This window comes from Rattus norvegicus, chromosome 1 (genome assembly GCF_036323735.1).
Source record: "Rattus norvegicus strain BN/NHsdMcwi chromosome 1, GRCr8, whole genome shotgun sequence".
Taxonomy (NCBI): Eukaryota; Metazoa; Chordata; class Mammalia; order Rodentia; family Muridae; genus Rattus; species Rattus norvegicus.
In genome coordinates this window covers 247,875,271-247,891,804 of record NC_086019.1, presented here as the reverse complement: position 1 = coordinate 247,891,804, position 16,534 = coordinate 247,875,271, and the positions used below count along the sequence as shown (strand labels likewise).

General features: G+C 39.1%; 1 protein-coding gene across 4 annotated transcripts in view; it reads right to left on the bottom strand.

Moving 5' to 3' along the window:
- Cyp2c6v1 (cytochrome P450, family 2, subfamily C, polypeptide 6, variant 1) overlaps window positions 1-12,747 on the bottom strand; it is a 37,747-nt gene extending 25,000 nt beyond the window's left edge. The window contains exons 1-6 of one of the 4 annotated variants that reach the window (XM_039108989.2): window positions 12,541-12,680; window positions 11,687-11,792; window positions 3,351-3,513; window positions 3,027-3,176; window positions 2,027-2,187; window positions 780-956 (exon numbers count right to left, since the gene is read on the bottom strand). In XM_039108989.2, coding sequence (XP_038964917.1) covers window positions 780-956; window positions 2,027-2,187; window positions 3,027-3,176; window positions 3,351-3,513; window positions 11,687-11,740 — 705 coding nt within the window. In that variant the 5' untranslated portion in view covers window positions 11,741-11,792; window positions 12,541-12,680. Of the gene's footprint in view, window positions 1-779; window positions 957-2,026; window positions 2,188-3,026; window positions 3,177-3,350; window positions 3,514-11,686; window positions 11,793-12,540 lie in introns of all 4 variants that reach the window. The other 3 variants (XM_039109003.2, NM_001013904.2, XM_039109012.1) reach the window with 3 other exon arrangements.
- Window positions 12,748-16,534: the final 3,787 nt, after the last annotated feature.

The window sequence follows — 16,534 nt, the reverse complement described above, 5'->3', positions numbered from 1 at the left end:
CTGACCCTGGACTCCAACTGCATAGGTACCAATGAATAGCCAGCCTAGTAAGAGCACCAGTGGAATGGGAAGCCCTTGGTCCTGCCAAGACTGAACCCCCAGTGATCGTGATTGTTGGGGGGAGGATGGTAATGGGGGGGATGGGGAGGGGCACACCCATAGAGAAGGGGAGGGGCAGTGGTTAGTGGGATGTTGGCCCAGAAACCAGGAAGGGGAATAACAATCGAAATGTAAATAAGAAATACTCAAGTTAATAAAGATGAAAAAAAAACCTAAAAAAAATTAAAGAATAAAACAAAACCAAAAATTAAAATAAATAAAATTAAAATCTCTTTCCTATTTCAGAAAATGCTTAAGGCACAAAATGACAATTATATGTGAATAGTTTTCTTACATAATGTACTAAATAAATAATAAATGAAAATCCCATAATGGCATGAATTTGGAAAAGCAGTGGAAAAAATACAAAGCTTATTTATTCACAATTTCTTATACTTTATCACATGATTTGAGTCGGTTTACATCTCTGCTGCACTTCATATTGTCTTTTTCCTCAGTTATGTTACTTTTTGTGGTGAAATAACTTTCAATGTGTTCTGATTAACCAATTCCCCTTATGTGCTCCTGAATCTATATTGTACTTTCATGGCTCAATAACTATTCAAGTTGGTTTTCAAATGACAGTGAACTGAGGCTTTTCAAAGCTCTGGCAAATAAGTTTTCAGTGACTGTGAATTTACTTGAAAAATGAAATAAATGAATATATATAAATGCTTTACCTGCTTCCACTTAATTAGGTAATAATCAATAAAGTCCCGGGGATTTGTAACATCCAGTGATTCTTGATGCTCTTTTATTTTCTTCAGAAGGTAGTTTCTAATATGATACACATTTTTAGCTAATGTCGTATGACTTCCCGGACAATAATCAATTAAAACAGGGAAAAAACTGCAAAACTACATGGAAAAACACCAAGGATTTATTAAATGCATAAGGGATAATAAAGAAATACATACATACTATAATCTAGCAATTCTCATTGGGATTTATAATTACATATATGGCTTAGGTTCACCTTGAAAAAGAGTTGCTCCATTTTAGTATAATAATATTATATATAAACTCTATGCTAGTAGAAGAATTGAGGAAGAAAATCCTGCTCATATAATTCTGGTTCATAGTGAATTTTTCCACATTCAGTAATAATTCAATTTTACCTGCAAAGTTTAAATATCATATGATATAAAGTAATGTAATCCAAACATTCTGGATGCCAGTATATGTTAAGAAAATAGGGTAAATAATTTACTGCAGAAAGCTTTTCAATCAGCCAATCTCTGAGATGAAGTGAAAGTATAGAATTGTGTGGGTCTCTAAAGCTGCTTGGACAAAAATTATACACCTTTATTTACTTCTCTGTGGTCCATAACTACTATATAGAAAGAGAGCAGGAGATGCTAATTCCTCACATGGAAAGATTGTCACGATATTAGTGACCTACACACCATACAACCATTCATGCTACCATTTCTTCTTGTTCCCATGTCAGGGAGGATCCAAAATAAAGCAGCAAACATTCCAATGTTTTCAGTGCTTCCTGTATCATTATCCAAAGTTTCCTTTAGCAGATTATTTTCTGTCTACACTGAGCAATTATGCCAAATACTGAAATGAGTAGGTCTTAACTTTTCACAGTACAAGAACTTGTGAGTAATGCAAGAATATTCTTTTATGAGTGACTGAATATCTTTCTAAAAATCAATGGATTAATTTGTAGAAAAAGCTCTCTGAAAGTCAATGACTAAAAATAACATCACATAGGAAGCTAAGTAGCTTGAGCCATCTTAGCATTTGTGCTTTGTTTATCTGTTGGTTAAGCAAAGGATGTAGACCTCCCTTGCAGAGGTCCTATCCATACTACTCTAGGCAGGTCATGTGTATCATTACATCACTATTAGTCCCCTTGTAATTTGACCTGAGAGAAAGAATAGTCACAAGTTTTCAGGAGGAGATGAATTTTATTCACCTGTGTCCAGGGACTGCTCAAAATCTTCATGTTCTCATTGAGTTTTTCCATCAAGTTAAGAAAATCCTGATCTTTATAATCAAAACGATTCTGGAAAATAATGGAGCAGATGACATTGCAAGGAGCACAGCCCAGGATAAACGTGGGGTCACAGGGTGAGCCTGAGGAATGGGAAACAATTGCAATATGTTATTAAAATATACCAAGAGGGCACTTTATCTTTGTAAATAGATAAAATCCTGGAGAAATTTTAAACTTCACTAAAATAAGATTTTCAGTCTTCATTTTATTTTGGAGAAAGTACTTAAAGACAAGTTTCTTCATAATTTAAGCAGATAACTTGACTGTTCTGTGAAAGGTATTTCAGGGGTGAGTAGCATTCACATAGCAATTGAAGATCTGTTCATCACCTAAGCCAAAACAGCGAATACAGAGAGAAATAGTTTACACAACAGAAGACAGATATGTAATATACTTAACAAAAATGAGATGTTGTTAATGAAAACAGTTCAAGGTTACTTATACAAGTCATTTTATTAAGTTCTTTGTGTTTGAAGATTAATACTGTCATGTATAATTTCTTAAAGCATAAAAAATATAATAAAATGAAATTATGATAATTTTTCAAATCATCATGAAATTCTATTACATAGCCAAGGAATGAAATTATATTTTAACTCATAAGTAACCAGGACTATGAAAACGAGCATTCAAGACACATTGCCATATCAGTGAATTTGGGGAGATGAAAGTAGGCCCACAAAATGAAAACAAATATCATCTGGTTTGGGATCTATAGATGTAGATGATGTCACTACCACCATTATCCATAGCAACTCTTCTGTACTAAAATGATCAGCAATAAATAAGTTATGTTCACGCTAAGAATGGAACTCATTAGAAAATTAAAATAAAAGCTGTTGTAAAGTAATGCCAGTAGATCCTTTGACCCTTTGTACTCTAACAGGATGGAAAACTCAAAACACAAAAATTTACTTACCATTGGTTTTCCTCAGTTCCTCCACAAGGCACCGTGCTTCCTCTTGAACACGATCCTCAATGTTCCTTTTCCCCATGCCCAAATTCCGCAGAGTCGTGAGGGTAAAGCGTCTTATTTCTTTCCATCTATTTCCATGGCTAAAAACAATTCCTAAACAAATGGGAATAGAAACTACAATGTGATCTCAGAAAGAAAGAGGGCATTGGAGAAGACACAACCCTAGAGAGACATAGTCTGAGCCCCAGGATCAAGTCTGGCCTTTGCTGTCTATCTTCTTCCTCACTGTGAATGCTACCCAGCTCACTCATAAAAATGCATACTTACCAAGGTCTTTATTAATTTTTTCAGCTACTGGGAAGCTTCCTCTTTCAGCAAACTCCTCCCCATGATCAATCAAGGCTTCTTTTACTGCTTCATATCCATGCAATATCACAGTGGGCTTCGTGCCAAAGTAAAGAGTAAATACAGGACCATACACTTTTGAGAACTGGAAATTGAAAAGCAACCAATGGGTACTTGTCACTTTTCAGTGATGTCACAATGGCCCAGGTACTTGATATTTAGAATACAATAAAGTACCGCATCAAAATATTCAGCAGGTCTCTTGATCGTGTTTCAGTAAGTACTTCAGGCAAAAGTTTTCCAAATTCATTTTGGGGCTGAATTGCTCATGAATAAAAGATCCATTCCATGGGCAGTCACCAAACCCTGGCAACTGTTACTGATTCAATGTTGTGCTTGCAGACAGGAACCTAGTATGACTTTCCTATGAGAGGCTCAAAGAGCAACTGATTGACAAAATTATAGATGTTTACAGTCAAAAATCGAACTGTAGGAAGAGTAAGAAAGAGTGGGAAGATTGAAGGAACATAAGGGAATAGCAATCCCATAAGAAACCACAGAGTGTTAACTAACCTGGGCCACTGGGAGTTTTCAGGGACTAAATCACAAACTAAAGAGAATACAAACCCTGAACTGAGGCTTCGGCACATATATAGGAGAGGACTACCTTGTCTGACTTCAGTGGGAAAGGATGTGCCTAATCCTACAGAGACTTTATACACCAGGGAAGGGAGATGAATAAGGGGCACCTTCTCAGAAACAAAGTAGAAGGAGAATGAGGAAGAACTATGCAAGGGGGATGATATTCAAAATTGGGGGGGGTAAATAACATAATAATAATAACAATAATAATAACTAATATTAATTTAAAAATGTAGCGGAAGTCCCACACCCGCGGATCCCGGCCCACAGCAGCTCTCTGCTCCCAGACCCGGTGAGAGAGAGACCCAACCGCCTGGTTAGGTGGGCACTCCTGAGGCTGCAGAGCAGAAGAGACCACCAACACTGCTCACCCCTGCCCACATCCCTGGCCCAAGAGGAAACTGTATAAGGCCTCTGGGCTCCCGTGGGGGAGGGCCCAGGAGCGGCAGGACCCCTGCCTGAGACACCTCTGGAACCTGAAAGAAACAGACCGGATAAACAGTTCTCTGTACCCAAATCCCGTGGGAGGGAGAGCTGAACCTTCAGAGAGGCAGACAAGCCTGGGAAACCAGAAGAGACTGCTCTCTGCACACACATCTCGGACGCCAGAGGAAAAAGCCAAAGACCATCTGGAACCCTGGTGCACTGAAGCTCCCGGAAACGGCGGCACAGGTCTTCCGGGTTGCTGCCACTGCAGAGAGCCCGTGGGCAGCACCCAACGAGCGAACTTGAGCCCCGGGACCACCGTAAGAATAACTTTTCTGCTGCAAGAAAGCTGCCTGGTGAGCTTGGGACACACGGAAGCAGAATTCCTGTAGGACCGGGCACGTTCTGTGTTTACCAGAAGTCCCACTCCTGCGGATCCCGGCCCGCAGCAGCTCTCTGCCCCCAGACCCTGTGAGAGAGAGACCCAACCGCCTGGTCAGGTGGGCACTCCTGAGACTGCAGAAGGGAAGAGACCACCAACACTGCTCACCCCTGCCCACATCCCTGGCCTAAGAGGAACTGTATAAGGCCTCTGGGCTCCCGTGGGGGAGGGCCCAGGAGCGGCAGGACCCCTGTGCCTGAGACACCACCAGAACCAGAAGGAAACAGACCGGATAAACAGTTCTCTGCACCCAAATCCCATGGGAGGGAGAGCTGAACCTTCAGAGAGGCAGACAAGCCTGGGAAACCAGAAGAGACTGCTCTCTGCACACACATCTCGGACGCCAGAGGAAAAAGCCAAAGACCATCTGGAACCCTGGTGCATTGAAGCTCCCGGAAACGGCGGCACAGGTCTTCCTGGTTGCTGCCGCTGCAGAGAGCCCGTGGGTAGCACGCCACGAGCGAACTTGAGCCTCGGGACCACAGGTAAGAATAACTTTTCTGCTGCAAGAAAGCTGCCTGGTGAACTCAAGACACAGGCCCACAGGAACAGCTGAAGACCTGTAGAGAGGAAAAACCACACGCCGGAAAGCAGAACACTCTGTCCCCATAACTGACTGAAAGAAAGGAAAACAGGTCTACAGCACTCCTGACACACAGGCTTATAGGACAGTCTAGCCACTGTCAGAAATAGCAGAACAAAGTAACACTAGAGATAATCTGTTGGCGACAGGCAAGCGCAGGAACCCAAGCAACAGAAACCAAGAGTACATGGCACAATCGGAGCCCAATTCTCCCATCAAAACAAACATGGAATATCCAAACACACCAGAAAAGCAAGATCTAGTTCCAAAATCATTTTTGATCATGATGCTGGAGGACTTCAATAAAGACGTGAAGAACTCCCTTAGAGAACAAGTAGAAGCCTACAGAGAGGAATCGCAAAAATGCCTGAAAGAATCGCAAAAATCCCTGAAAGAATTCCAGGAAAACATAAATAAATAAGTAGAAGCCCATAGAGAGGAGACACAAAAATCCCTGAAAGAATTCCAGGAAATCATAAATAAACAAGTAGAAGCCCATAGAGAGGAGACACAAAAATCCCTGAAAGAATTCCAGGAAAACACAATCAAACAGTTGAAGGAATTAAAAATGGAAATAGAAGCAATCAAGAAAGAACACATGGAAACAACCCTGGATATAGAAAACCAAAAGAAGAGACAAGGAGCTGTAGATACAAGCTTCACCAACAGAATACAAGAGATGGAAGAGAGAATCTCAGGAGCAGAAGATTCCATAGAAATCATTGACTCAACTGTCAAAGATAATGTAAAGCGGAAAAAGCTACTGGTCCAAAACATACAGGAAATCCAGGACTCAATGAGAAGATCAAACCTAAGGATAATAGGTATAGAAGAGAGTGAAGACTCCCAGCTCAAAGGACCAGTAAATATCTTCAACAAAATCATAGAAGAAAACTTCCCTAACCTAAAAAAAGAGATACCCATAGACATACAAGAAGCCTACAGAACTCCAAATAGATTGGACCAGAAAAGAAACACCTCCCCTCACAGAATTGTCAAAACACCAAACGCACAAAATAAAGAAAGAATATTAAAAGCAGTAAGGGAAAAAGGTCAAGTAACATATAAAGGGAGACCTATCAGAATCACACCAGACTTCTCGCCAGAAACTATGAAGGCCAGAAGATCCTGGACTGATGTTATACAGACCCTAAGAGAACACAAATGCCAGCCCAGGTTACTGTATCCAGCAAAACTCTCAATTAACATTGATGGAGAAACCAAGATATTCCATGACAAAACCAAATTTACACAATATCTTTCCACAAATCCAGCACTACAAAGGATAATAAATGGTAAAGCCCAATATAAGGAGGCAAGCTATACCCTAGAAGAAGCAAGAAACTAATCGTCTTGGCAACAAAACAAAGAGAATGAAAGCACACAAACATAACCTCACATCCAACTATGAATATAACGGGAAGCAATAATCACTATTCCTTAATATCCCTCAATATCAATGGCCTCAACTCCCCAATAAAAAGACATAGATTAACAAACTGGATACACAACGAGGACCCTGCATTCTGCTGCCTACAGGAAACACACCTCAGAGACAAAGACAGAAACTACCTCAGAGTGAAAGGCTGGAAAACAACTTTCCAAGCAAATGGTCAGAAGAAGCAAGCTGGAGTAGACATTCTAATATCAAATAAAATCAATTTCCAACTAAAAGTCATCAAAAAAGATAAGGAAGGACACTTCATATTCATCAAAGGAAAAATCCATCAAGATGAACTCTCAATCCTAAATATCTATGCCCCATATACAAGGGCACCTACATACGTAAAAGAAACCTTACTAAAGCTCAAAGCACACATTGCACCTCACACAATAATAGTGGGAGATTTCAACACCCCACTCTCATCAATGGACAGATCATGGAAACAGAAATTAAACAGTGATATCGACAGATTAAGAGAAGTCATGAGCCAAATGGACTTAACGGATATTTATAGAACATTCTATCCTAAAGCAAAAGGATATACCTTCTTCTCAGCTCCTCATGGTACTTTCTCCAAAATTGACCATATAATTGGTCAAAAAACGGGCCTCAACAGGTAAAGAAAGATAGAAATAATCCCATGCGTGCTATCGGACCACGACGGCCTAAAAATGGTCTTCAATAACAATAAGGGAAGAATCCCCACATATACGTGGAAATTGAACAATGCTCTACTCAATGATAACCTGGTCAAGGAAGAAATAAAGAAAGAAATTAAAAACTTTTTAGAATTTAATGAAAATGAAGATACAACATACCCAAACTTATGGGAAAGAATGAAAGCTGTGCTAAGAGGAAAACTCATAGCGCTGAGTGCCTGCAGAAAGAAACAGGAAAGAGCATATGGCAGCAGCTTAACAGCACACCTAAAAGCTCTAGAACAAAAAGAAGCAAATACACCCAGGAGGAGTAGAAGGCAGGAAATAATTAAACTCAGAGCTGAAATCAACCAAGTAGAAACAAAAAGGATCATAGAAAGAATCAACAGAACCAAAAGTTGGTACTTTGAGAAAATCAACAAGATAGATAAACCCTTAGCCAGACTAACGAGAGGACACAGAGAGTGCGTCCAAATTAACAAAATCAGAAATGAAAAGGGAGACATAACTACAGATTCAGAAAAAATTCAAAAAATCATCAGATCTTACTATAAAAACCTATATTCAACAAAACTTGAAAATCTTCAGGAAATGGACAATTTCCTAGACAGATACCAGGTATCGAAGTTAAATCAGGAACAGATAAACCAGTTAAACAACCCATAACTCCTAAGGAAATAGAAGCAGTCATTAAAGGTCTCCCAACCAAAAAGAGCCCAGGTCCAGACGGGATTAGTACAGAATTCTATCAAACCTTCATAGAAGCCCTCATACCAATATTATCCAAACTATTCCACAAAATTGAAACAGATGGAGCACTACCGAATTCCTTCTACGAAGCCACAATGACTCTTACACCTAAACCACACAAAGACACAACAAAGAAAGAGAACTTCAGACCAATTTCCCTTAAGAATATCGATGCAAAAATACTCAATAAAATTTTGGCAAACCGAATTCAAGAGCACATCAAAACAATCATCCACCATGATCAAGTAGGCTTCATCCCAGGCATGCAGGGGTGGTTTAATATACGGAAAACCATCAACGTGATCCATTATATAAACAAACTGAAAGATCAGAACCACATGATCATTTCATTAGACGCTGAGAAAGCATTTGACAAAATTCAACACCCCTTCATGATAAAAGTCCTGGAAAGAATAGGAATTCAAGGCCCATAACTAAACATAGTAAAAGCCATATACAGCAAACCAGTTGCTAACATTAAACTAAATGGAGAGAAACTTGAAGCAATCCCACTAAAATCAGGGACTAGACAAGGCTGCCCACTCTCTCCCTACTTATTCAATATAGTTCTTGAAGTTCGAGCCAGAGCAATCAGACAACAAAAGGAGATCAAGGGGATACAGATCGGAAAAGAAGAGGTCAAAATATCACTATTTGTAGATGATATGATAGTATATTTAAGTGATCCCAAAAGGTCCACCAGAGAACTACTAAAGCTGATAAACAACCTCAGCAAAGTGGCTGGGTATAAAATTAACTCAAATAAATCAGTTGCCTTCCTCTATACAAAAGAGAAACATGCCGAGAAAGAAATAAGGGAAACGACACCCTTCATAATAGACCCAAATAATATAAAGTACCTCGGTGTGACTTTAACCAAGCAAGTAAAAGATCTGTACAATAAGAACTTCAAGACACTGAGGAAAGAAATTGAAGTAGACCTCAGAAGATGGAAATATCTCCCATGCTCATGGATTGGCAGGATTAATACAGTAAAAATGGCCATTTTACCAAAAGCAATCTACAGATTCAATGCAATCCCCATCAAAATACCAATCCAATTCTTCAAAGAGTTAGACAGAACAATTTGCAAATTCATCTGGAATAACAAAAAACCCGGGATAGCTAAAGCTATCCTCAATAATAAAAGGACTTCAGGGGGAATCACTATCCCTGAACTCAAGCAGTATCACAGAGCAATAGTGATAAAAACTGCATGGTATTGGTACAGAGACAGACAGATAGACCAATGGAATAGAATTGAAGACCCAGAAATGAACCCACACACCTATGGTCACTTGATTTTTGACAAAGGAGCCAAAACCATCCAATGGAAAAAAGATTCCATTTTCAGCAAATGGTGCTGGTTCAACTGGAGGTCAACATGTAGAAGAATGCAGATCGATCCATGCTTATCACCCTGTACAAAGCTTAAGTCCAAGTGGATCAAGGACCTCCACATCAAACCAGACACACTCAAACTAATAGAAGAAAAACTAGGGAAGCATCTGGAACACATGGGCACTAGAAAAAATTTCCTGAACAAAACACCAATGGCTTATGCTCTAAGATCAAGAATCGACAAATGGGATCTCATAAAACTGCAAAGCTTCTGTAAGGCAAAGGACACTGTGGTTAGGACAAAACGGCAACCAACACATTGGGAAAAGATCTTTACCAATCCTACAACAGATAGAGGCCTTATATCCAAAATATACAAAGAACTCAAGAAGTTAGACCGCAGGGAAACAAATAACCCTATTAAAAAATGGGGTTCAGAGCTAAACAAAGAATTCACAGCTGAGGAATGCCGAATGGCTGAGAAACACCTAAAGAAATGTTCAACATCTTTAGTCATAAGGGAAATGCAAATCAAAACAACCCTGAGATTTCACCTCACACCAGTGAGAATGGCTAAGATCAAAAACTCAGGTGACAGCAGATGCTGGCGAGGATGTGGAGAAAGGGGAATACTCCTCCATTGTTGGTGGGATTGCAGACTGGTAAAACCATTCTGGAAATCAGTCTGGAGGTTCCTCAGAAAATTGGACATTGAACTGCCTGAGGATCCAGCTATACCTCTCTTGGGCATATACCCAAAAGATGCCTCAACATATAAAAGAGACACGTGCTCCACTATGTTCATCGCAGCCTTATTTATAATAACCAGAAAATGGAAAGAACCCAGATGCCCTTCAATAGAGGAATGGATACAGAAAATGTGGTACATCTACACAATGGAATATTACTCAGCTATCAAAAACAACGAGTTTATGAAATTCGTAGGCAAATGGTTGGAACTGGAAAATATCATCCTGAGTGAGCTATCCCAATCACAGAAAGACATACATGGTATGCACTCATTGATAAGTGGCTATTAGCCCAAATGCTTGAATTACCCTAGATCCCTAGAACAAACGAAATTCAAGACGGATGATCAAAATGTGAATGCTTCACTCCTTCTTTAAATGAGGAAAAAGAATACCCTTGGCAGGGAAGGGAGAGGCAAAGATTAAAACAGAGACTGAAGGAACAGCCATTTTGAGCCTGCCCCACCGGTGGCCCATACATATACAGCCACCCAATTGGACAAGATGGATGAAGCAAAGAAGTGCAGACCGACAGGAGCCGGATGTAGATCGCTCCTGAGAGACACAGCCAGAATACAGCAAATACAGAGGCGAATGCCAGCAGCAAACCACTGAACTGAGAATAGGTCCCCCGTTGAAGGAATCAGAGAAAGAACTGGAAGAGCTTGAAGGGGCTCGAGACCCCAAAAGTACAACAATATCAAGCAACCAGAGCTTCCAGGGACTAAGCCACTACCTAAATACTATATATGGACTGACCCTGGACTCTGACCCCATAGGTAGCAATGAATATCCTAGTAAGAGCACCAGTGGAAGGGGAAGCCCTGGGTCCTGCTAAGACTGAACCCCCACTGAACTAGACTATGGGGGGAGGGCGGCAATGGGGGGAGGGTTGGGAGGGGGACACCCATAAGGAAGGGGAGGAGGGAGGGGGATGTTTGCCCGGAAACCGGGAAAGGGAATAACACTTGAAATGTATATAAGAAATACTCAAGTTAATAATAATAAAAAAAAAAAGCAAAGCAAGAAAACCCTATAGGCAAAATGAGAATAATGTCAAATAAACCACACTTTATATTATGGAGAGTTTGCAAACCTATCTTCTGAAATTAAATATTCTTTCTCAAAAAAAAATGTAAAAGTACTCAACATTTAAAAGCACTCTTTTTTTATCACTTGATGCCTGGACAATCTAATTCCATGTTCGCTCATACTAAAATAAGTGTCAATGCTCAGATGACGATTTCAGCAACACCTGTAAGCCTTTTTCTGTGCAGCTTACCTTCAGGAATAAAAGAGAAAATCCATAGTGAGGACCCAAAGTTAATTCTATCATTACCACAAGTGTGGAGACTGTGTAGTACCGAAGCTGCACAAAGCATGGGCATCTGTTAAGAGAACAGTTTCACCCTGAGGCATTCTTGGTCCCAGGCACAGAATAAAAGTCAATTTGAATAGTATCAAATATGTTTAGTTCTCTTATTTCCTGTGTTTTGCCTCATCTATGGATATTTTATTTTAATAAAACATCAGTTATTTAGGGAGCTTCAATACCAAAAGATAATAAATACACATCTTTAAAATGCTGCATGATTTGGTGGATGGTGTCATATACCCTTTTCCAGAGACTTAGCAAAAAATATGGAAAGAGCAATAAAATAAAGAAAAGAAGTATACATAGTTTTTGCAATTTTCCAAATGTTATTTTAATATGTAAAGACCCAAAGTTCTCTAATTCACCATAGAAATTGCTTTTTCTTCAATTTCTCATGGGGATAGAAATGAACCTTCACAGGATTCTAACTTTACAATCATTAATCAATTACAAGGCCATTTGGGCAAGTCCTGAAAATGTAAATGAAAATAAGATTACACAGACTTTATATGCTATAGTTATGAATATATGTATATAAATATACCTATTTGCATGTACCAATTAATAAAAGAATGGCCATTGATTGTATAAAAGAAAAGTAGGAGTGTATGGGAGGGTTTGGAAAGAGAAAAGTGAAAGAGGAATATATTATGATCTCAAAATAATAATTATGTAATTATAATCTCAAAATGAAAAAAAATTTTAAAAGAGTTATATTCACCTTTCCTTGCAACGTAAAAGAGGAGCATAAGCATACTTACACTGGTTAAGGATTGGGTGATGTTCTTCACATTTAGCTGAAAGATATTGCCAATAATTGGGAGAGGAATAGGGCCTGGGGGGAGCTTTCCTCTCCCAGAACTCTGTCTCCAGATTGACAGGAGAATAAGACAGGTGAGAGTGAGCACCAGCAACATGACCAGATCCATTGAGTTTCTCTTTATTGACACAGCTCTGCCAGGAAGCATAGAGCTTTTATCATGTGGCTGCTGAATCAATATTGCATAATTGACTAATCAGCTACCTGCTGATCTTTTTCTTTTACATGAACTTTATCCTAGGGACAATAACAAAAATAAGCTCTTCTTCGTTCTTAAACATCTCATGATATAACTCAAACTGTGTACTTATCTGCTTGACCTTCCCAAGGTTAGAAGTATATGCATGAGCCACCATGCCCAAGTTTAACTGTATATTTAACTGTGTGTATAATTGAAATATTTGTTACCTCAGACATTTACACAAGCATTCTCAATAACTGTAACTTTATAAATATTTAATACCCCATTTTTCATTGGGTTGTTTGGTTCTTTGATGGTTAGCTTTTTGAGTTCTTTATAGATTTTGGATATTAGCCCTCTATCAGAGGTCAAGTTAGTGAAATAATTTTCCTTAATTTGTCGGCTGCTGATATTCCCTATTGACTATGTCCTTTGCCTTACAGAAGCTTTCAAATTTTGCGAGGTCCCGTTTATCAATTCTTGATCTTAGAGTATGAGCAATTAGAGTTCAATTTAGGAAATTTTCCCTTTTCCAGTGAGTTCAAGAAACTTTCCCACTTCCTCTTCTATTAAAATCAGTGTCCCAAACTGGGATCCAGCTCAAGGAGAGGCCCCAAGGACTGACAATATTACTGAGGCTATGGAGTGTTCACAAAAATGGACCTATCATGAATGCTCTCTGAAAGACCCAACAAGCAGCTGAAAGAGAAAGATGTAGATATTCATATCCAACATATGGACAGAAGCTACCAGCCCCTGTGGTTGAATTAGGGAAATCTAGAAGAGGCTGAGGATGAGGGCAACCCTTTAGGAAGACCAGCAGTCTCAATTAACCTGGACCTCCGAGAGCTCTCATAAACTGAACCTCCAACCAGGCAGCAGATACCAGCTGATATGGGGCTCCCAACACATCTACAGCAGAGGACTGCTCAGGCCGTGTTCAGTCAGAGAATATGCACCTAACCCTCAAGAGACCAGAAACCTCAAGGATTTAAGAAGTCTGATGGGGTGGCGGTGGGGAAATCCTCGTGGAAATAGGGAGTTTGTTGAAGTGGGGGAGATATGGGATTGGAACAGTCAGAGGGTGGACCCAGAGGGAAACATATTCTAGAGTGTTAAATAAAGATAATAAATAAATTTTTAAAAAGTATTTAAAAGACTAGTGCAGAATTCTATCAGACTTCATAGAAGACATCATACCAATACTGTCTATACTATTCCACAAAATAGAAACAGACAGAGCACTATCAGTTTTCTTCTATGAAGCCACAACTACTCTTAAACCAAAACCAAAGACTCAACAAAGAAAGAGAACTTCAGACCAATTTCCCTTATGAATATCGACTGACAAATACACAATAAATTTTTGCAATCCAAATCCAAGAACACATTAAAATGATCATCTATAATGATCAAGTAGCTCCATCCCAGGGGTGCAGGGATCGTTTAATATACAGAAATCCATCAATGTAATCCACTATATAAACAAACTCAAAGATAAGGACCACATCATCATTTCATTACATGCAGAAAAAGCATTTGACAAAATTCAACACCCCTTCATGACAAAAGCCCTGGAAAGATCAGAAATTCAAGGCCCGAACTAAGCATAGTAAAAGCAACACACAGCAAAACAGTAGGTAACACTAAAATCAATGAAGAGTAATATGAAGCAATTCCACTAAAATCAGGGACTACATGAGACTGCCCACTCTCTCCCTATTTATTCAATGTAGTATGCAAAGTTTTAGCCATAGCAATCAGACACAGAAAGGAGGTCAAAGTGATACAAATTGGAAGGGAAGAAGTCAAATATGACTATTTGCAGATGATATGATAGTATACTAAAGTGACCCCAAAAGTTCTACCAAAGAACTATTAACCAGCTAAAAAATTCAACAAAATGTCTAGAGATAAAATTAACTCAAACAAATGAGTAGACTCCTTCTACTCAAAGGATAAACAGGCTGAGAAAGAAATTAGGGAAATGGCACCCTTTATGATAGTCTCAAATAAATAAATAAAATATCTTGATATGACGTTAACTAAGCAAGTGAAAGATCTGTATGACAAGAACTTCAAGTCTCTGAAGAAAGAAATTAAAGAATATCTCAGAAGACAGACAGATCTCTCATGCTCATGGATTGGCAGGATTGATTTAGTAAAAATGGCCATTTTGCCAAAAGCAATCAACAGATTCAATGCAATCCCCATCAAATTTCCAACTCGATTCTTCATAGAAAGAACAATTTGCAAATTCCTTTGGAATAAGAAAAGAAACAGGATAGAGAAAAATATCCTCAACAATAAAAGAACTTCTCGGGGAGTCACCATCCCTAACCTCAAGCAGTATTACAGAGCAATAGTCATAAAAACTGTTATTGGTACAGAGACAGGCAGATTATATCAATGGAATAGAATTGAAGACCCAGAAATAACCCCACAGACCCATGGTCACATGATCTTTGTCAAAGGAGCTAAAATAATCCAATGGAAAAAAGATAGCATTTTCAAACAATGGTGCTGATTCTACTGGAGGTCAGCATGTAGAAGAATGTGGATTGATCCATTCTTATCACCCTGTACAAAGCACAAGTTCAAATGGATCAACAACCTCCACATCAAACCAGATACACTTAAACTAATAGAAGAAAAAGTGAGGAAGATGCTCGAACACATAGGCATTGGAGAAAACTTCATGAACAAAACACCAACAGCTTATGCTCTAAGAACCAGAATAGACAAATGAGACCTCAAAAAACTGCAAAGTTTTGTAAGGAAAAAGACACCGGCATTAGGACAAAATGGCAATCAACAGATTGGGAAAAGATCTTTATCAATCCTCCATCTAATGGAGGGTTAATATCCAAAATATACAAAGAACTCAAGAAGTTAGACTCCAGATAGCCAAATAACCCTATTAAAAGTGGGGTACAGAGTTAAACAACGAATTCTAAGCTGAGGAATATCGAATGGCTGTGAAGCATGTAAAGAAATAACATCTTTAGTTATCGGAGAAATGCAAATCAAAACAACTCTCAGATTCCACCTCATACCAGTCAGAATGAATAAGATAAAAATCTCAGGTGACAGCAGATGTTTGCAAGGATGTGGAGAGAGAGAAACACTCCTCCATTGTTGGTGAGATTGAAAACTGGTAGAACTATTCTGGAAATCAGTCTGGATGTTCCTCAGAAAACTGGACATTCCACTACCTGAGGACCCAGTTATACCTCTCCTGGGAATATACCCAAATGGTACTCCAACATACAACAAAGAAACATGCTCCTATATGTTCATAGCAGCCTAATTTCCAATATCCAGAAGATGGAAAGAACCCAGATGCCCTTCAACAGAGGAATAGATTCAAAAAATGTGGTACATTTACACAAAGGAGTACTACTAATCAATCAAAAATAATGACTGGGGTTGGGGATTTAGCTCAGCGGTAGAGCACTTGCCTAGCAAGCGCAAGGCCCTGGGTTCGGTCCCCAGCTCTGAAAAAAAGAAAAAAAATAATGACTTCATGGAATTCATAGGCAAATGGAATGAACTAGAAAATATCATCCTGAGTAAGGTAACCCAATCACAGAAAAACACACATGGTGGGCATTCATTGATAAGTCTGCATTAGTCCCAAACTCGAATTACCCAAGATGCAATTCACAGACCACATGAAGCTCAAGAAGTAGCATGACCAAAATACGGGTGCTTTCACTCCTTAAAATGAAGGAAAAATATCCATAGGAAGGGT